This window comes from Amblyomma maculatum, chromosome 4 (assembly GCF_055883805.1).
Source record: "Amblyomma maculatum isolate TAMU_Amacu chromosome 4, ASM5588380v1, whole genome shotgun sequence".
NCBI lineage: Eukaryota > Metazoa > Arthropoda > Arachnida > Ixodida > Ixodidae > Amblyomma > Amblyomma maculatum.
The window spans coordinates 51,993,300-52,015,756 of NC_139347.1; the positions used below are offsets into that span (position 1 = coordinate 51,993,300).

At 48.4% G+C, this 22,457-nt stretch overlaps 2 protein-coding genes across 5 annotated transcripts in view; one reads left to right on the plus strand and one right to left on the minus strand.

Annotated features, from left to right (window-relative positions):
- Positions 1 to 22,457, plus strand: part of rg (A kinase anchor protein rugose) — a 286,244-nt gene that overhangs the window by 171,973 nt on the left and 91,814 nt on the right. The window lies entirely within an intron of this gene.
- mab-21 (nucleotidyltransferase mab-21) lies at positions 18,865 to 21,054 on the minus strand. Its single transcript, XM_084601429.1, has one exon. It carries the CDS (start codon positions 21,002 to 21,004, stop codon positions 19,907 to 19,909), a length of 1,098 nt encoding a protein of 365 aa, XP_084457555.1. The 5' UTR covers positions 21,005 to 21,054; the 3' UTR covers positions 18,865 to 19,906.

A 22,457-nucleotide genomic window follows, 5' to 3' on the forward strand; every position in this document is an offset into this window, starting at 1 on the left:
ATGTTTGATGGATCCGCCGGCGTGACCGTTCGATTGTATGCACTTCTTGACTTCCACCGTGGAAGAGAGAGGGAGGCGGAGCACCTCAAAGGGATGTAGAGAACGTGACGGTTTCTTTCTGCTTGGGCGTGGTATAGTAATGTGTATCCGATTCACTGATGAAATATATATATGTCCTGGGGTGGTGCGTCACGCGGACTTATTAAGGAAATGAAAAGCATGTTACGTTCGAGCGATGTAAATATAAATATCAATACGCGCCTGAGCACTGAAGGAAAATCACCTGTGCATGATTGTTTCAGTTTGTACAGTAATTTCAAAATTCACCCAGGAATGCGTCAGATTAAGAGTGTGCGTATTTTTGTTTGAATGGTGTTGTGCATCCGTCACTAAGCGTTCTGTATACTAAATCGATGTTTTTTCTTGCTCATTATTAGTGTAAATTTGCACGCACGCACGCACGCACGCTCTCCAAATGCGGTACATAAGAGAAACGCATGAAGAGGTGTGTGTGTGTGTGTGTGTGTGTGTGTGTGTGTGTGTGTGTGTGTGTGTGTGTGTGTGTGTGTGTGTGTGTGTGTGTGTGTGTGTGTGTGTGTGTGTGTGTGTGTGTGTGTGTGTGTGTGTGTGTGTGTGTGTGTGTGTGTGTGTGTGTGTGTGTGTGCTTGCGCACGCGTGTGTCACACACACACGCGCGCGCGCGGCTAGTTTGTGCTGTCGAGTGGAAAGGAAGCGAGGCAACCTTTCTTTTACCCAGTCGTAATGCGGTTTTCTGTCCATGTGCAACTTCTCTCTGGTGGCCCTAAATGTTACTATGTGACCATATCGAGCCATGAATGAAACCAGTTTCCAAAAACTTAAACCATGGTCATCATGTCGCAAGCCGTCAATACGCTTTGTTATTATCCTAGCCACCTCACCTCATTTTTAGTCTTCTTTGAGTTTCATAGTTGGCACTCTTGTAGTTTTTAACAATCCGTACTTACTCATTACGGTGGACCCGACATACAATTGTTATGAAGATGCTGTTCGTTCGAGACCTTTCCTGCTATGGTCTATCTTAGCGTACTGCATAATTCACTCTGAAAGGCGTGTAAGTCAACTCGTTAGGCGTTCGCAACAATTGGGCAATCGTACATCTCGCGCTGTGCTTCTTTGACGATCCCCATTATTGTGCTTCTTCAACGATCCCCGCCATCATTCGGCCATGACGGCTGGTCAATAACAGCGCATTTTTTTTATATGTTTGCATTTATTTATTCATTAAGTGTTTCTGTAACTTCTCTAGTATTGAAAGTCACTGAAATGAGGGATCACATTTTCGAAGTGAATTTCCTGCTCATTACAGCATGAAATTCATTCGAGAAACAGTACCCGTAATTACCACAACGTGGTCAGTCTGCTCCAGAACATCAGTCATCAGCATATCATTAGTCTTCTTTTTTCGTATTCTGGCAATTTGTTCAAAATTTTAACATCATCGGTAAATAATGAACACCTGTGCACATCGGCGCTTGTAGTAAAAGGTTCCATTTCTGCCACTCTGCGCTTTGTTCTTCCTTTCGGCATGTTATGTAGGAAGTTGGACATATTGTTTTGGGTTAGTTTCGCTTGGGCAACAAAGAAAAAAGAAAAGCCCGACATGAAAGAAGCTGTCGGGGGTGGCGCTGAGATGGGCGAACAAGGGCATGCAATAAACGCGCGCGATCTTACGAATAAGTAACGCACTTGTCCACCGCTAGACGGCGTGGGCCGCTGGTCTAGGCTAAGTCTAGGCTAGGACACAAGGGAATAGCTCCATCATCATCATCACCATGGGTCACCTTCTGTTTCGCTGCATTGCCCACTTGTAAAGTATTTATCGTTAATTCGGGCTCTCTTTTTTCTCCTACCGCTCGAGAGAGAGAGAGAGAGAGACGGCGAACAAAGTGGAGTCGATGGGCGTGCGTCATCGCGGACAAAGACAGCGCTACCGAAGTGTGCGCGCCGGTAGCTGGCCCACTCGAGGCATCAGGGCAGGAGAGAAATGGTAACCGCGCAGCACGCGATCCAGCCCCTTCTTCGCAAAGAGCGCACGCCGAGTGCGTGACAGGGGCCCATTGCGCCCGGCGCGCCGCGGCGCGGGCGGTGCCAAATGCGGGACGGGAGTAGGCGCGGGGCGATGGCGCACTGAGTATCCGCGTAACGTAGCGTGTTGTTACTCCTCGCCATTCCCCGAGCGGGCACTAACGCATGAAGTCGTGCGCTATCAGCTGCTAAGCGGAGACACGGGCATCGCTTCATGTTATTGCACGAGTCGCCTTTTCCCCGGTGCTTCTCCCAAAGCATTCGCTTGTCTTTCCGTCGCGTAAATCGTTTTGTTGATGTTTCCAGCTGCACCACTCACTGCTATCAGCGAGAGAAGCCGCGGCCGATGCGTTGTGCGTTGGGTTGTAGCTGCGGCGTTCTTTGTTTCCTCGGCAAAGTGATATACCAGTATAAGTTGCCGCCGAGCGTGTACGACTCTGCGATATGTCGGTTCGTGTGATGTAGCGTGAGTACCTTGTTAAGCCGAAACCGCCGCGCGTACATGTGTGCCTAATACCGCTGTCACACGGGCATTTCGAAGGCCCTCGAACCGACTTCCTATCGACTCGAAGGCCTTCGAAAGCTGCCACACGGGTGTTTTCAATTGCCATTGGGTCGATAGTCTATCGAGTCAACGGAACAGCTCAGAACTCTATCGAGATCTCGAAGGCCTTCGAATGTCGCGTAAGGTTGCTAGCGTTGACCCGAGGAGCGTCACGCACACACGTGCACAGCGAGTTTACGATACAAAAACGTGAACAAGCGTTATTATTTTATATCTTTAATTTACGCGGTAAAATATTAATACCCGTAATAATTTTAAAATAGCATCGCTCTTTTTTTAGGCGTATTATTTATGTACTCTTCTCTACTACTGTAGCATGCGCCGCCAAGAAAAACAAACACAATGAAAGCACAGTCGTATGAACGCCAACGCGTAAAAAAAAAAAAAAAAAAAAGTTGTCCTTGAATAACAACTAAACACCTGCAGTTACTAAAAAAAGGTAACAGTTAAATTTTATTTTACATTACTAGAGAGATTTTAGTTCTTTAAGCAAAACCGAAAGCAACGACAGTGGCGTCATAAAAGTTTGGCGCCAAACACCAGAACTATTTCAATAGCCTTTGAGTTTTGCCGTGTAGCAGCGGCACAACTCCTTCGAATTCGATCGCGATTGAAAATCTCGAAGGCTATCAACTCAATCGCCTTTGAAAATGACCGTGTGACTGGGGTATAAGTGTTATCCACGTAACGTTGCTATTCTGCATCTTTCATGCGTGGCACCTTTTCGCAGCATAAAACCTTCTATACATATATGCGGTTCAGGCAGAATTCTTTTTGTCATCGTATAAAAGCCTCGAGCACCATAATATTTGCCCATAGTATCGGAAATACGCGGAGCTCTTTTATATACCCCGCTGGCAGCTTCGATACATGCCTGCCGCCACAGAAGCTCGTCGGGTGTGGAAGTAGCGGTCGGCAGGTTGTAAAATACGCTTGCCTGAAAAACAAGAATCTAATTTTCATTCTTATTCGCAAGCTGAATCAATTATTAGCGTAGCTGAACTGTCGTCCTCAAAATGTTTATCCAAGAAAGGTCAAAATGGCACCTTTCAGATATGGATGCCCCATTGAAGGACAAAAAAACAAACTATGAAAGCATGGTTTGTGGCATCTTGGAAGTTCAGAACATTCATCCAGCGTTTCCTATATGTAGGTATTATAGGGTAGCGGCGCGTGTCTATATATTGCGTATTTCGTACGTGTTTCGACACACATATATACTCGCGGTTACACATGCGTCAGAGCTGAATGCATATCGGCAAAGGCGCCAGTTGCTGAAGCGCAACTAACCGCGCTTGGTTTATCCGGGGTTTCCACAAGGTCTTCTTGCACGCACCGGGCCGGCCGACCGTTTGCAATCATCGCGTTAAGCCAGCAGTGCGGGGTAATCTACGTCTCGAATAAAAGTTTTCCCACTGCGCCCAGCCGGCGCCGCGGAGAAATTCTCTCTATACCGTCTTTCTCGAATGGCCGCAAATTGACCGCCTATTGTTCTTGTATACAAACAGTAAGCGCATGCACCGTCGTTCGGGCGTTGGCCAGGTTTTCGCTTCGGTTTATCGTGAATGTGTGCCGCCGCGTCCTTTGCTTGCTTTCTCGCTGGCAAGCCGGCCTCGGCATCGTTGCCGTGGGCGCGCAATCGAATATGCTAAACAGCGCCGGCATCGAGCGGCGACTCGCAGCCCCCGGGGCATGCGAATGAGCCTCACTCGGCTGGCTTGCATCTCCTCGGTCCACTGACGCGGCCGTTTGGCTTTGTTTATATTATGTTTTATAGTCAAAGGAGCTGATGTATATATATTGTTTAATATATATGTGCGGTTTTTCAACCGAGCCTTGTGTCGAGAAAGAAAAAAAAAAAAAAAACGAAGGATAAAGCGAACCACGCACAGTAGCCGAACCAGTAGAACGAGTGGTGCTTTTGCATACAGGGCAGTGCACAGCCGGGCTTAGCATATAATGTGTGGTCCGTTTGTGCCGCAGAGCTTGTCTTGCTCTGTGTTTTCCGCTATAGTAAAGAAACATAGAAGAGCGCGTCTAATAAAAAACGACCCAGCTCTATACCACAGACGAGCTTGTTAGCGTCATGCATGCGGACGGCCGGCTGAGGACTTCGAAACTGCAGGAAGGGTTATTCGGCAGTCTAAATGCTTTGCCCATAACAGCATTGCCGCTGGCTGATAAGTGGCACTAGTATGTGGTGGCTAGAACTTTCTGTACGGTAAGGCTTATAAAGAACGTGCACGCCCACGGCCACGCACGTGCCGTCGTCAGGCGCGCCGGCGCGGGAAAACACGAGGGTGCGCTCCGTTGGCCCGCGCGCGGCGTTCGTGCTGCTGCGGGACACGTGCGTGGGGAAGGGATCCTTCCTGGTCTTCCCTCTGCATGTCCGGTATCGAAACGACAGGGTACGCGCACTTGTGGGGTGACCGTCCGACAGCCACGTGATGAGTGACCGCGGAGCATCGTTGGAAGACTCGAGCGTGCGTACTGGCGCCCAACCCTGCGGTTTCTGACTGCAGTGTTCGGGCTCTGAACGCTATGGTTCATATGCATTTCACTTAACACTGACAGAAGAAAAATGCTCAGCTGGGCATGTTTGGGCAATTTTAAGTGATTTGTTTCCCTAGCCATATTTTGCTTCTCTTGTTTTAGGGACTTGTAACATCGTGAATCGCACCTCGGCGCGCAATACGCGAATTGCTGGTCCAGCTGTAGAGTGCGTTGGTGACCCTTCACGAGGAACTTATGTGAAATTGTATACATATGGAAAAAAAAGTATATGTATAGCGTTAAGCAAGGTCTGATGTTTTCTTTTTGCATGGTTTTTCTTAACATGGTCGGTATACATCCAGGGGTGGAATATTGGCTGTGCGTGATTGTATACTGTGCCCCCTTAACTGCTGTCATTCTTGCTTCCTGTAGGTCCTGCTTGGTGAGTTCAGCAGTGTTCAGCTCGATTTTCATGCCTCTTGTATGCAGAAGCAACAGAAGGATACATGAGACTTACGATAGTCGATTCGATGGCGAGCGTCAGAGCGGCTTTATACGCGTATACGTATTATAAATTACTGTCGGCGGCGTTGTATCTGTGCGGACAGATGGAAAGCCAAAGGGTAGATTGCGCAACGGGAAGCGGGGTGGTGAAGGATGACAAACGTAAAGTATGTGACACGGCAGCGCAGAAAAAAAAAAAAAGAAATAAAACTGCTGTACCACACTCCGCTTTGAAAATACACCGAACATTATAGAAATGCCTGCGAGTGCATATGTTGTATTTATTTGTTGCTCACTTGTGGATTTGTTAACCTTTATTTCATTCCTGTGTGACCTACTTTGACTGGCTATATAGATAAACACGAAAGCAAGCTTACAGAATCGCCCTACTTCATGGAATGCATGTTGCACCTGCCTGAGTTTTTTTATTCACTTCACACATGCAGTCTTAATGTTGATCCTGTTTGTAAGGGGGGGGGGGGGGGGAGGGGGGGGGGGGGGGGGCTTTTTAAACCTGTGTCCATGTATGTATTACAAAGGCAGTTTAGTGTAGCCAGTATCATGATTTGTTTAGGAAAGGCTTTAACGTCCAAAAACAGCTTTTGATTGTAGAAGTAGACCGACGTGGGCGAGTTGGTAATGATCCATCACATCGAACACGGCGAGAAAACACGGGGACTGAAGAAAAGACAACACAGGACGAGCGCTAACTCTTAACTAACTTCATTTACCATATATAGTACACGACACTTATACGCATGGGCGAAAGAAATCACCGAAAAGGAACGACAAGATTTTAAAAATACGCAAAAATATATATAAACAACAGACATGAAAAGTCATCTTGTATATATGCAACTTCATTGTCGGTTAGAAATATTGTGGGTTTGCTGGCACGTGTCCCGCCCGATGTTTTGTAATGTGGAGATCCAACCTCTCCACATTACACTACCTACAGGCACTATACCTCTCGCGTGGGTAGTGCCTATCAGTACTCTAGTAGTTCCGGATATTATGTCAAACTGCTATCGCAGATTTCTCGCATCCGATCGTCGCGTTATTATTTTTTTTTTTCTACTAAGAAAGAAGACGGCTGTTTGTTGAGATCGTTTTAAATTATACGGAACAATATGAGCGTAAAACTGTAATTTTATTGTTGGTTTCTTTGCACACGTTCCTGAACTCTATAGCTACACTCCTGCTAAGCATAATGATGATTTCAAACTTCGAAGAGAAGGGGGGAGGGGGGTTGGCCTATCTCATGAGCTGCATTATGAAAAAGGATGCGTTGCCAAATCGAATCGGACGCGGGTATGTGGTTACGGGAAAATGATTTGTGTGCCGCCGCACGTATACGCTTACACGCTTATATATATTAAAAGGCCGAAGAGCAGTCGCGATGCATGGGGTCTGCCGTTTCTCAATGCAGACCTGCAGCGCGACTCGCTTCGAGTCAAGTGTATAGAAGAGGAGGGCAATATCGCCTTAAGGAAGCTGCAAGGAAGCACGATCCGCGTGGGTTCGTCTTGAATTTCTGATTAGACGAAGCGGATGAGCATTTATTTATTTATTTACAATACCACTAAGGGCCCTCGTGCGAGGGTATATATGCCCACGTGTTGAACAAATGACACCCCGCCGTCGAAGTCTCTATCGGCCGTCGCACGTCGCAACGCTGTTGCAACGCCCACGCATATTCGCCGTGCTATGAGCGGTCGATTCCTTCCTAAGCGGCCGCGTCGTCATTTCGTTTCGTTGAGAAAACGAGCGTTCGCTCCCGCTCGAGCCCGTGTGCTTGTGTTGCGTGAGTAGCTGCCGAGTGGGTGATTTGTTGTGGGAGACTTTCCGGAACGCAGCGGCCGAAGAGTGGCCGTGCTGAGCCGGCTACGGTGCAGCGAGCGGCGGCCTCACGCTGCGTGCGCGATCACCTGGCTGATTAATCGCGCCGTGCGGCCGCTGTTCCACGAAGACCGTACTCCCCCCCTCCCCTCTGCGGTCCCCCGTTTCCCTTGCGACACGGCCAAATCCGCGGACTTAGAGGTTGTCTCTCGAGGCTGTGTCTCTCTACGTGTCCCCCTACATGGACGTGTGCGTATACGGTTCGCTAATGCGAGTGCTACGGGCCGGGGAGGTTACCGGTCCGGTACGTCATTGCACTGCAGTGCTAGCGAGGTTTAGGTCTGCGCAAACATATATGCGCCTCTCAGAATTATCTGTGCATGCATATAGATGCTCACGCGCACTCTGCAAAGCGTCCTCCTCCTTTAGATTCGGTTTCTTCTCTCTCCCCCTCTCCATTTTCCTTTCTTCGTGCATTTCTCTCTTTCTGCTTTTGTTTTCCTGCGACGGGCATGCAAATAGATTTGCAGCTGTTATGCAGCAACCTCGTATTAAACTATACGCCTTGTATGGGTATACATGTAGTCTGATCGCTGCGAGGTGCGGGTGTGGCTCCTTGACTGAGCGCGTTAAACGAGTCCGCCCCGCCCCTCGTCTGCAGTGTGCGTAAAGGGGTTCTGATTCAGCACAGAACCTTGTTTTCTCCTTATTATTTTTTTGCTCATTCTATACTCGCCGGAGTGTGTCTCAGTGGGAGTACACCTTTCATTGGCGGCCTCTACGGGAACGTCGACCGCTCCGCCCTCTGCGGATGTCCCCGCGTTCATATTATACACAGCCGAGGCGGCGCTCTTCAAGGTCCCAGCATTAATATCCGCGAGGACAGAGCCACGCACTGTGCCTCTGCAACTCGCAGAGCTCGCACGACACGAGAGTGTCTGTGCGCACGTTGCCTGCAGCGACCTCGCCCCCCTCTCCTCGCTCTCTTCATTGCGTGCTGTAGGGAAGAGGATACGTGTCACCTGCCCCAACGCGGCGGCGGCGGCTGTGGCATGCCTGAGGCGTCCCGGGTTCATAGAAGTTTCGTATCACGTTGCTTGTATAAGTAACGGATATTAGATAGCTCTCCTAGAGCGCAGAAGCAAGGATCGCGCTTGCGGGAGGGGGCCACTTATATGTGGCCCTGTCTGCGACCAAAGCAGTGCCGGTGACAGGGGAGGAGATGCGTCAGATCACTGCGGTCGCTTGGAGACCATCCGGAGACTAAACTGCGCTGAGTATTGCGTGGCTGCCATTCCTGCGAGGGAGAGCCGCCGCTGTGCTCTGAGCTATGGTCCTTGTCGTAGCTGCGCTGTCCGACTCGGAGCGAATCGTAGAGAGCTCTGGCTGCCTCTTTTTCCGACGACTGCGTTCAGCGGGGACGGACGGCGCGCCTTATCTCCCTGCCCCTGCCACTGTTTTCTTCTCCATCTCGCTTTGGTTTCGAGAAGAAAAAAAAAATAAAATAAAATGTGAGCGCCTTAAAAGGGGCGGGCTGCGGCGCGCTTTCGTCGGCACCGCGGCGACAAACTGGCCACGATGAAAATGAGATAAAAGTGTGGAACCTGACGGACCGTGCGTGCGTTCCTATTCGTGTGCGACGTGTGTACGCGTTCGTGTGCCGGCCGGTTTGAGGGAGCTTTTTTTCAATTTTGATTACTTTTTTTTTTTTTTTTCGCTGGTTTTACTTTTGCTCCTTTCTATGCCTTGTCGGGTGTAGCTGGCCTGCAGGCTGAAAACTGCCTCCATATACGCTCGCACCCTCTGTTGTGGCGGGACTCCGTTCTTGGTATAGTTTCTCTTTCGATTTCGTCTTGCTGTTCCTCTTATCTGTGCGAGGGCTGTCTTGGTCCTTAGATAAGCCGTGACCGTCGAAAACGGACTGGTGGGTCGAAGAGAGCTGCGCACGCTTAAAGTGAATAGTCGATGGAAAGAGCGCAAACTTGAGAATTCGAGTTTTGTCTTTTGCGAGAGGACTTGGGGCTGTTGTCTTTTTCGGCACTGGCTGCTATGTATTTTTGAGCGCGCGGTTTCTGCCTTCGCTATTTTAGCCTGTTACAGAGTCTCGCACATTTTGTTCGTTTATCCGCCTCCCTCGTCTGGCCGTGGCATAGAGACATGCTTTTTTGAATAGGTATATGTGCGTCTTAAAGAGCATGCATGGAATCGGTATATTTTTCCACCGGTATATGAGGAGAGCTATACGCGTGTATTCGATCAATGGTTATGCCGATACACAAATTATTGCCGGCGATGTCTTATTACTCATGCTGCACTGGACAGTATTTTCATCGATGTATCATTATCGATCGAAATTCCATGTGCCGGCGTATCGGTTCAACAGAACCTTATGTTCCCTGTCTCCACACTTAGGGGCGAGGAGGAGAAAAAAAAAATGGGCGTGGATGTTGATCACTGGAGAAGCTTGCAGGACAGCCTGGCATTGGGCGACTCGACTTGTACGGGGGCATCTGAAACTTCAATAGAGGATGGGCGCAAGGCGGAGAGAGTCACTCCTGCCTGGGCCGAAACATGCATGTGGATGCCCATTATGTAACTTGCAGTCACCTATGTGGCATGTATGGCTACCACTGGGCACATATTCCAGAGTGCTCCTGCTGCTCTGCTTAGATTAATAGTGTTATCAACCAGCACGTTAGGGTATAGAGCTTTCAGATGGGGCGCTGCAGGTAGCCTATACGTCGCCGGAGATAGCTATCACGTCGCTGATGGTCTGTTTTTTACGGCTGTCGTCGTAACAAAAAGAAAAAAAAAGTTTCTGTAACCTTGCCGTGAAACCTTTAGTTATAAAGGAGCACGGTGTCGTTGGTACGTGGCTGCACCATTCAGTATATATGTTTCATGCATATTCGGTATTCGTGTTGTTTTTTTATTTATTTTTTTGCTCTTTCGACTATACTGCTTTCGGTCGCCTCTATTATGAGCAAGGCCTGTCGTTTTCAGGTTTTATTTCTGTCCAAAATTAGGGAGTGAAAAAATGAGTTATGATAGTTCGAGCTAAAATTCTGACGAATATAGGCTTTTCCGTGCGCTTTTGCAGCAAGAAGGAATTTGCTGGAAGTACTCGTTCTTGTACGGGACATAAAATACCGTTATTTCGTAAACAAAACGGGAATGTCCCCCCCGCGGTGGCTCAGTGGTTACGACGCCGGCTACTGAATCGGAGTTCCCGGTTTCGATGGATACTAAAACGCAAAAGCGAGCCCTGTGCTGTGCGATCTCAGCGCATGCGATAACCAAAATGGAAATGGCGTGTTGCACTTTATGAATGTTTTCGAAATCTTCATTTCTTTTTATTCTCTTACAAACTGCCTTTAGCACCGCGAGAAAAAAAAAATCTTAGCTTCCCAGTGGCCTTTTTAATTGATCTAGATAATAATTTGTGCTTGATATAACTAATGCTAGTGTTAAGTTTCAATCTCTCATTCCTGTGCTTCCATAGCGTTTTTTTTTTTTTTTTCTTTTTTCGAACGCGTGCTGGAATTAAGCCGCGCCACGAATTACACGTGTTAAAAGGAGTTTAAGGTGCGCCCGTTTACCGAACACACGCATCTGGAATTAGCATACTAGAGGTATCTATTATAATACTGTGACGCTACGCGGCACACGTAGTGTCCATCTCAGTCAGAATATGATGAGTGTGTAGACTGCGACTTTAGCTTTATACTTAACCTGAGTTAAGTTCTCTATATATATTACCTTTGCGATAAACGACAAAATTATGAGCGCAGCTGGCTGTCGGCGAACAATGGAGCACCACTTCAGGGAGAAACCACCGCGGTTTCCGAGTTGTGCGTGAGCCGAGGCCCCGACCAGCTGTCACATGTATGCAGCACACTGAGGCACCGCAGCACGCACTCAACCTCAGCAGCGAGTAGAGCGATTCGTTGCAATTTGACAAGCGGCTCCATTTTCACTTTTATTGTTCCCGTCCCGTCATCACTCTGATGTTGACCTGACTGTACGTTCACCCGCACTGTGACGACGCATCGGTGTTTAAGTCCGAGTTTAAGCATCGTTCAACGCTCTGGGTGTGTGCGTATAGTATACGCAGCTCGGTTTCCGCCATGACATGTAGAGAGCTCATGAGTTCTTCCGCGGGCTGAGCTGGGGAAGTCGGTCTGCGTCGGTAGAGTCTGCACATGCGCGGAGTGCGGCAGTGGCAGCCACTGCTGCAGCCCCGCGCCTGGGAGCTCGCGACCCGCGATCCCGGAAGGAGAGAGGCTCATGACCCCGCCCTGCCGCGGTGGATTCGGCTGCGCGGATCGATCCGCACGGCCGCGGCGCGCCGCCGCCCTATAGACAGAACCCGCTGTATCGTCTTCTGATGCCTGCATGTGTACGAGTACAGTTTCTGTCATAAGTTTTGAGCCCACACAGGCTTGCTGTGTGCAAGTTTTTTCGTTTTTATTTTTAAACCGTTTCACAAACTTGTATTTTAAGAACTACGCGGAATATGTTTGTGCGGTCTATGCATGTGGGTTTACAGTAAGGCGGGCCTCATATGCGTGATAGAGCTTGATTATTATACGACTCGTCAATTAGAATAACTAATCAACGTTTTTCATCTTGATTTTAAAGGTAAATGCGCTAGTGCGAGGTTGAAACCGTCCATAGCAAAGGTGAATGTCGGCTTTAAATTTCCTAAACGGCAATGCGGGCCGAAATGTCGAACGTGGAAAATAAATGCATTTGGAAGCTCTCGTAGTTGGCTTTTCGGCATTGTATACATTCATGAAATGGCTTCAATGCGCATTTCTTACGCATCGAATACAGATGACGCGTGCGTGTATTTGATAACGCTGAAGAAGTTAGCATGATTTTGACGATATTACCACGCGTAAGACGTCAATAATAATTATGCAATGCGGGAAAACCAACTCAGCGAAAAATCACATAGCCCCCCCCCCCCCCCTTTTTTTTTTAAGGTTCGAACAGGGCGAATACTAAACCTTAAAAACTGTATTACGTTTTATATGTTCGCAGATCTCAGTTTCGTAATATATTGTCCTTAAAAATGAGAAGATATACATCAGTTAATTTCAGATAAATAAGCGTCTAATTATCACACTTATCGCGTACGCGATGTCCGCTTTGTTGTAAAACCATGCACCAGCACAGATATCTCTATGGTATTTTTAAATATACTAGTTTAATAACGGTTAAAAAAATCACCCAGTGGAGCTCATATATCGGCTATGACGTTAGTGAGCTTGGCAGGGTTGATGTATAGCCTATAAAACTGCTCACAAGGACCGTTGCGTTTACGGTGTTATTGGCCATAACCGCGCGTTGTCGTTTTCCATGAAAGTCCTTATTTTCGTTGCTTTTTTCGTTACTGTTTTCGGTGGTGCACCAACGGCTTAGCTTTTAACGTCGTCGTTGGCGCTGCGTTAAAATTTCGGGAGCGTCTTGGCAATTGTTAGCTTGGTGATTCCGTTAGCTCTGCGCAGACGCAGTGGTCTACTCGAGACTCAAATCGAAAGAATACACTCAGGAACGCTGCAAAATCACTCACACTGTGCACACGCAGGCCGTCTTATTGCGAAAGTCATGGTGATTCAGAATGCTGGCATGCATGTGGTGTATGTATACGTCGAAACTGCAGTCGCCGACGGGTTTTGCAACAATATAGTTTCGCTTGTAGTCATATATGTTCAGCTCTAGTCGGATAAGCGATTGAAATATGTACGAAATCGGATATATGCATTTATGTACCATTACGTTGAAGACTGTTGGCACAAATATGTACACGCTGCTAGTATATTTCGAGTCTCGTTAGTACTGTTTTCAGTGTCATTAGAGAGTTATTGATTATATCTTCGTGCTGATGCTCTCTCAGCCGTATATATATCGTTCTTTGGTTGTGTTTGAGAGAGTGAGAAAGATGTGAGTGAGCGGTATGCTGCCGCAAGTAAGGAACTTTGACGTACCTATATATATATATATATATATATATATATATATACGTTTGAGTCTGCCGTCATTGAAAACTATATTGTGTGACATATATGCATGGAGTGTTTATCGTGAGCTCCTGGCGTGTCAGGTACGCGTGTGTCCCCCGCAAGCCATAGGTATACTGTCGGTATTGGCTGTAACCGCCAGGTTTCACAGGATACTCGTAAGCCGGGCGCAAGCTTAATTGCTTTCGGTCGTCGCGTTACATGCGTGTTTTCTTTTATTTCCTTAGTTGTCAGTTGTCTCCGCTTTCCATGAGTCTACGTTGGTTCCTGTGCATATGGCTTGACCGAAAACGTGTAATGTTGCGAGGGTTGCTAAGAGCCCTGAACAAAGTGAGCACTTGATTCATTTGTAAGCAAAACTGGGAAATGAGAAAGAAGTTGAGGGGTATCATGTTCAGTACACGGGGACGATGCTCGACTGTGACGTGCTGCCATGGTGAACGGGTGAACGATCGACCTTGTGCAAGCCGTTCTGTGCACAGTGTATACTCGAAGCGCTGGCGCGCATGCGCAAAAGGAAAATGAACTTTGGTTTCCTCTCGGGAATAATCATAGCATAGGTGTCATGTTTTGTTTTTTTTTTCTTCTTTCTTATACATCCACGCATGTTTGGGGGCTGCTGTTTGCAGCGTGTTCAGTCGTGATCAACCTCAATGAAGTTGATGCACCCAAGGGCTTAGTTTTTCTCGTTTGCTTGGCATTAAGAAAGTGTCCATTCGTCGCCTTGTTTCAATGAACCGGTGGTCTCGTGGTTCTCGTGCTTAGCTCTCGCATTGCTTATCCACTCCGTCGCACTTGGTGCTTGGACGGACTGCAGCGCCTCCGACTGACTTCTTGCGACGGAGTCCGCGGAAGAACTCATGGTTCTCGTCTAATGTGAGAGAGCCATTTGCAACAGACGGTCATTCACTTCGTCGAGAAAACGAAACACGGCATGTGTACTATGCTGTCCAGGAGATTTATGTGTAATGGGGCCCCAGGAGAGCAATTATTAGGCAAACTAAGGTCCTTGATGTTCACACACTTTTATGGCATTTTCTCCGGAATTAACGTTTAATTGGCGCACATTGCGCGCGTATGAGCCCTGCATGTGTACTGCATAAGGATATGTCGCGCTCCTCTATGGACGTCTGTTAATTTCTGGTGGATTTACGGAAGAGCTTGAAATTCTGCATATCAATTACCGTTACCCGTCTTAATAAGAAAATCGCCATGTTTGGGGCCTGCTATTCTATAGTTTGACTTCTATGTCAATAATGAGGTCTGCTGTATTCGGCTCAGTGTTTTATAATTTCACCAAACGCAACTCGTGCTTCTGTCGCTTCTGTTGCGTATAGTGTTAAAATATCCTATTTTAGAAAACACATCTGCCGCCTCCCATCTGAATGCCGGTAAAGGATATTTGGTTGGAAAATATTCTTGGCGTATACTTTGTTTTTTGTAATTGTATTTTCTGCATATGCGGCATCTAATTTATAAGCTGCATGTGTCCTGTCAGTATTCCTTGCGACAGTTCGTTGCGGCAACTTTAATTCCACGTTCCCTGTTAACTATTAACAGCGACGCAACTTGCCCGTCGTGGGAAGATATATATAAGAGCTGTAATATCCCACAGGCTTGAGTCGGCGTTGACTGATCTGTATAGCGTGAAAAGGGTTTTGTGCCGCGAGGGATTGTTTGCGAGCATCGCGTTTTGCTGACTAAGGTGCTCATGTCTAGACGGTTACAAAAATGACGTCACGTTGTTGCTGCGCGAACGAAGCTAATTTATTCTCATGCGGAGCCATGCCGACGTGTGCGCGTCTGACATATATATCACACATCGCCCATATATGGGTAGTTGCAGTTGAACCTTATGATGAAGAAAGCTCGTATCTCGGCCAAACCTTCGCATGAACTGTCCGCTCCGTTTCTTGCTTAAAATGTCTGGTGTATAAGCTTCGATTTCGTTGCACATGTAAAGGCGGCGCATATTACAAAGTTCACGGACTCGTATACAGTTCGGGCTGTTTGATTGTATACTAACGAGTGCATGATAATTAAAAGCCGTGGTGGTGTTCGGAGAACTCTCTTAAATGGCTGCACGCGATTGCACCGTGATTTGCTATAATAAGCTGCGCTATAGTGCTGACCATTCTTTCGTGAACATACACTTTACGTTAGAAAGCGTGCGCTATAATCCCTCAAACATGAAAAATCCTCATGCAGTGGGTAATTACGTTCGACAGTATATGCTCCACTTTGCACCATAGTGTTATTCATAAGTAAGTAAAGAACACTGTCGATGTGCGTATAACTTTCACTAACTATTTAGTCGACTGACAGAAACCAGGAAATACAACGTATCGGGAGCGGTAAACAGAAAAAAAAAAAAAAAGTTTTTCTTACTGTTGAGTCTCTCTCGTGTATGCGGTTTCATATAAAGTTCTGTTCTCTTTGATTTGATTCTAAACGACTAAGTTCACTCTGACTTAAAACTGCGAGCAAACCGTTTCGCGACGGCCCGCACGTGTATGATATAGCTATATATCTTCCTTTGGCCGGTACATATAGGCCTGTGCAGTGCATATATATATTCGCAGCCATGGCGGTTTGGTCGCGGGAGGATGCTCCCTTGTATCGATCCAAGATGGCCGGTCCCTATCCAGGCCGGCTGTTGTTCCTTCTTGCTCCCATTTCACACGTTCTCAGCACCGATCGATGAAGTGTGCATGATAGGGCCTCGCTAGAACCTTCACGTCGTTTATCAGGCTGGCGATTACTATATTTCAAATTGTTTTTTAGAGCAGCTCCATCCGAATGTTGATAATTGTTCTGTTGCCGAGGTGCGTGTGTGGAAAGTCATATCCGCGTGTTTTTCAGCTTGATGCATCAATTGCAGTTGCAGGAGGATGAGACCGAGTCATTATAAGAGTTGGCAAATGTTTCTGACCATATATGTAAAACAGCCGCGCGTTCGGAATTTACGTCGTGGCTTATTGTCCTTTTGGCTGAGCAAACTTTGTTGCCTTCGAAAAATCGGAGCACATTTGTTTGTGCCGTAAGGCTGACTTAAGTTTGTTCATGTCCCTTTTCTTAATTGTTTATAGAAAAGACAAGGACATCGTGGCGCTGTTGCCCTATCCAATGCGCGTGCTGCTTTCATTGCTCGAGCATATTTATTTGGCGTTAGGTAATTATGGTCATAACGCGTTAAAGAAACGTTGACCGTGCATCCTTTAAGGCAGTGACTGGGACGCCTGCAGCTCATAAGGCACCCGGAGATTTTTTTGGTTCTGCTGCTGGGCTATACAACAAGGTTTGTATACTATATCTATAAAGAGGCCTTTTTCGTTATGTTATGAACTCCGTATCATTTTATGTTGAGTGTGAACGAAGCAATGTAAGCAGTGTTGTGCGAACATCAACCGGACTTTAGTCATACGCGGATCATGCTTTCTTCAAACACGCTTATATACGTATATGCATATGTAAATGTAGCGGAAGCAGAAATTAGTATATATACGTTGTTCACTTGACATCGTGTCGCAGCTAGCCGGTGGGGAAACGGGAGCTATGGGCGTGCCGGTGAAGAGAGCTTTCATTATTCAACATCTGCATGTTGTTGAGGTTTTTCACAGCATACCATTCAGTACGCACAGAATTAGCCGGTTGTATACGGACGTCTATATATAGTAAAGAAAACGGCGGGTGGAGGAGTTAACCTATTGGCCGAGGGAGTTCTAAGAGACTTGACTATTCATACCGCCCGGCAAAGATGTTCCCCGTCCGCGAGGGATATCAGTGGGAAGCTGCCTCTCTGTGGAGAGGGATATCAGTGGAAGCTGGATATCAGTGGGAAGCGCCCGTGTGCTGTGCGATGTCAGTGCACGTTAAAGAACCCCAGGTGGTCGAAATTTCCGGAGTCCTCCACTATACGGCGTCTCTCATATCCTGAGTTGCTTTGGGACGTTAAACCCCACAAACCAAACCATCTTATTCTTTTTCACGATTGTCTTTCCGGATTCCTTTAATTGCCTGGTGAACGGGTATATATATATAGTATGGCCCTTGTCTTATTGAGGCTAAAAAGCTTTTCCAGCTCATGGTGAATATCTTGCGTCTACGAGATGTGTCCGCGAGATTCCGCGAAATGTCTCAGCAAGACGTCGTAATAGGTTTTGACGTCAATATAATTTCCCCGGTAAGGACGTCTCAGGTTCTGACGACGAAGCCAAAGAAAAGAAAGTAATGAAGTTATAACGAGTATACACAAATACGCAGGATAGAGGAGGAAGAGAAGAGGTAGACATAAGAGGAAGCAGAGAAAAAAAAAAGAGGAAAGTTCTTAAGCTCTTAATCGAAGCTAAGGTGCAATCCTGTATAATTTGTCTAAGCTCTGGAAAGATTAAAAATGGGCAGACTTCTCTGACCAGCGGGCCATGGAAGTCTGCTTTGCCGCAGAAACACCAACACGTCCCTGGTGCATGGATTGAAGGCACGTAATATGTGGCTAACCAGTTTATTTTTCTTTTCTGGCTTCGCTTTTCTATATATATATATTTTACAACAAACCGGGCAGATGTCAACACGGGAACACGTCAAGACAACAGTGATAAAAAAGAACATTTGCACACAGTTTCGTTTTTCCCTTGGCCTTTCAAAGTGCGCTTGTAATGCACAAGTGCGGACTCCTATTCACGACTGAGTTAATTTGTAATGACATACTTAACTGCACCTGCACGCGTTCATCGCACGGAATACATGCAAGCTTCCGTTTTAGTCTTATCAACGCCGCGAAATTTGCCAAGTTTGATGTCACGCTGTGATTGGCATTGGCTTATTTGAAACTGATGCCGCTTCGTTTACTCTCTGTATAAGGAGCGTTTAAAAGCAAACAATATGTCATCTATTTCCGTTCTTAAAAATTAGAACCATGTATTAATTTCAACCAATAACGAGAAGCCTTGCTGTTCGTATTTCAGCACAACTGAAAGGAAAATTATACATGTAATAGCGAATGAGTTTTTTTTTTTCTTCTTTGTTTGTTCCGGAGTAAAGGAAGTCATTGAACTGTCATTATCGCGATACAAGCATTCAATTCCTGGTACGCCGCTTTCTAAAAGTTGCTTCGGTGTCTCACAAAAGTGGGGGAATTGTCATGCTTGTCACTGTTCTTCGGCGACATTTAATCCCGCGCGGTTTTAATACAGAACTGGTACAAATGGCTCATATATATACAGCTGCAAACTTTGGGGGGAAGGCGTGACATATCTGATTTGAAGAATTCCTAAAGTTCATATCTGCAGACACATATACTTTACCCTTCCCTTTATATATAGCGTCATGTTGCGCAGTGCCAACCGACTGCAGGGAGAAAATTGGACGTCTCAACCAATTAGTTCACGCTTTTAGAGTGCACGCCGCGATGGACTAACGTTGGTGGCAGCTGTCATATACGCTCAGTGAGTCAGGTCCTTGACAAGCGGCCAGTTCGTATATTGTAGAAACCACTTGAGCGGCGCTCACCTCGCGCCGAGATTGCAGAGTAATATGCCAGTATGCTGCATTGTATGTCATGAGCGGAAAAGGAGAAAACATACTTCTTCTGCGGCTTGTTGTTGCGTGCTCACTTCTAATTCAAAACTTAAAAGCCAAATTGTAGTTCGTCAGGGAGCTGTCAGTACCGCACCTTCTTTTTTAGGAAAGCGCAGCTGAAGTATAGCCTTTCACTGCGGAGTTGCCTCTGAAGTTTTTGATTGCAGTGGCGCATAGCTTTGCAATGTCGGTCCTGTGGTGATCTTATAGTGGGACGACAACGCTCTGTCAATTGCGAGGCCAGCTTACACTATACATAGTATGACTGCTATTGCGTGACATCGACTTTATGTATATATGTTTTATTTCTTCTACTCATGATCGCCTCTCATGAACCCGAATAGAAGCGCACGCACAAACAATTCCGATGCCGCTTGCGGCTACTGCCAGGGTGACCTGGTTCAAACACTGAGTGTATTCGGGACTAGTCTTGCGGGGACATGTAACATCGACAGAGTCAGCACAGGGATGCTAAAGAGTTCGACAATAAATACCTACAGCGGGCGTGCGGAGCGCCAACTCGGAAGGTTCAGGCCACAACACCACGGCATCTTTCCAGTCGCGTTCATCCATCGCCGTCGCACACAGCTCGACGAGAGCGCACTCGCACAGGGCGCGGCAAGACGCGCCGCCGACCACCGCTGCATTTACTACTCTCGCACACTGGAGACACGGGTGTGCTTCGCTCGGAAGCACAGGAGTGGTGCGGTGTAGGCACCATAGCCTCGGGCTCCCTCTCGGTGGAGACGTCGGAGGACCATTCTGGGGCCTCGGTGCACCACACACGCAGCTCTCGCGTTCCGTCACTGGGCGCCTCGTCGCGTCCCGCAGAAGCTCAGAGCTTCTCCAGCGACCTGTGGTTCGTGAGCAGCTCCCGCGTGAGCCTCCAAGTCTGCTTGGCGGCGTTCTCGAGCGCGCCGGCCGACTTTCCCTTGAAGAGGTCCAGGTGGGGCAGGAAGTAGTGCGGGCAGCGGCGGCACTGCAAGCACGAGATGAGCTGCAGCAGGATGCCGTTGAGCCGGTCCCCGAGACAGGCGTCGTCCCACTCGAGTTCCCGCGGGTGCTTCTCGCACTCGTAGAGGAGCAGCGTCTTGAGGTGGTAGGCGGACACCGGGTTCCCCGGTAGGTCCAGGTGCCTGTCGCGCAGCGTCTTTAGCACGCTCAAGCAGCGGCGACGGCAGCCCCCGGACAGGAGTCGGTTCTCGGCGTCCAGGAAGCAGAGTACCCATGCGTCGCCCTCCATGGACGACTGCTTGCCCTGTAGGGTGGCGCACTCCTTGGAGAGCAGGTCGAACCCCTCCGCCTTGACCTCGGCCACGAGGTTCGGGTTGGGCCACGGGATGTGCGCCACGGGCCAGTGGGCGGCCGAGCGCGGCCATAGGCCGGCGCAGCGGAAGGCCGGCGTGATTTGCACGACGTAGCGCTCGCGGATCCGCAGCCGCACTTCGCTCGTGTCCGCCAGCATCTTGACGCTGTCCCGGTAGCTGCACTTGTCGCAGGCCTGCGCCACCAGCGTCTGGAAACGCGAGCGTATCTTGCGCGCAGACAGGTAGCCCGAGGCCGTGATGAACTCGACCCAGAGCGACATGGAGCGCTTGCGGCCGTCGCTGAGCTTGAGCACGGCGCAGCCGGGCAGCGTGCCGTCGTCCACGAAGTTGAACACGCCCATCTGGTTGAGGTAGAGCACGGCCTCGAACTCGGTGGGCGAGATGACCTCCATGCCCTCGTAGTGGCCGTTGCAGTCGTTGAGCGAGGAGATGAAGCGCGGCTCCTGCACCTCGACCTCCTTCAGCACGTCCTGCACGACGCGGCACACCTCGCGCAGCGTCTTGGCGACGGCCGCCTTCCGCGTCTGCACGCGCTCGCCGTAGAACTTGTTCAGCTGGTAAAGTAGCTTTGACTGGGCGCCCATCATGTCCGACGGCACCAACATGGTGATGCTGCCGGTCGCCGGCCGCCGTGGCCACTTCACTCGGTCCCTGCTCTCTGCCGGTACTGTGGAACTGCGACAGCGGCTTCGGCGCGGCAGCGTCGGAGGCAGCGGCACGGGCGAGGCCGACCGATCGGCCCGCTCCGCCCATGACTCCGCCTTCGTGGCTGCGCCGGGGGACCCCTCCTCCTCTTCCGCCGCGCGGGCGCTCGCCTCCGCGCTAAGCTGCGCGCGGGCGGGCGCTAGCTTGTCGTCATTCAGCTCGTCGTCACCGCGCAACGCGGACCGCGTTGCCCACGGTCGTGTCTTGTGTTCAGGATGGTTTCTTTACACTGGTGAATGTTGGTGAAATGTGACCGCCTTTCGCTTCGGAATCTCATCGCGGTTTCGAAAAGCACAGGTCGCTGCTTTTCCCCCTTCGGCAGGTTCCCTTTGTGCTTAGTTGTGGTTACATTCCCTTTTCCGCGACACCCGAGATACTTCAAAGCGGCAGCGTCACAGACCCTGTTCTTCGGAAAATCCAGCGTCAGCGTTGTCTGTTAACGTTGTGGGCCACATGGCAGCTTTCAATTCGGACTACTCCTTCGTAATGGCAGGGCGAGATTGTAATCCAACTCTCCGACACCCTTGGATCCCGATTGAGGCACGCTAATTTTGGGCCACGCAGGCACGTTCGTATACGGCTTGGTTAAAGCGGTGATTAATATCTATGGCACATGATGTGGTAACTTACGACCGTACGTATGCTATTAATTGAGCATGTGTGGTATAATAGAGGCACAAATTAAGGGATTAGTGGTAAGAAAGTAGATAAGTGCACATATACGCTCTCGAGGATCTACAAGGGGAGCCGGCAGCAGGGGTGTATTATTATTATTTGTCTCGCGTCGCAAAAACCCTTTCACCGTATTAGACGGCTGGCGATCAACCTCAATCCCCGCGTAACATTCTCTCCACGGCGAATTTTCGGCTTCTAGAAGTGCATCATCCATGCGTTTGGCCCCTTAGTGACTCTGCACATCTATATTAAGTTACAGTAACATTTGTCTTGTTTATGCTTTGGGAATTCATTCACATATACCTGCCGCGGAACATTGCAATACTATATATCGACTGGCATTTACTGTATACGAGTAAGCTGATCAAAAATGTCACAACGCGGCTTGCGCGTGCGCTTGCTTCTTCGTTGCTGTCGGCGTGCCGATACAGCAGCTTCATGTACTGCAGGACGCTACCTCTGGAATTATCCCCCTTCTGTACAGTTATATACTGCTAAAATTGCATGCGCAGTAAGGCAAGAGCCCACCCTTTTGCGGTGCATGCTTGCTGGAGCCATGTAAATATATATGGGGCGTTACATGCATGGTTAATTCAGCTGACCGACGTCTGATGACCACGAGGGGTTGATTGAGACACGTCTGTTATTAAAAACCCTGACGGTGCACTCTGCCGGGTA

Excerpts from the sequence above, each read along its gene's own strand:
- mab-21 (XM_084601429.1), bottom strand. The coding sequence starts at position 21,004 with ATGTTGGTGCCGTCGGACATGATGGGCGCCCAGTCAAAGCTACTTTAC.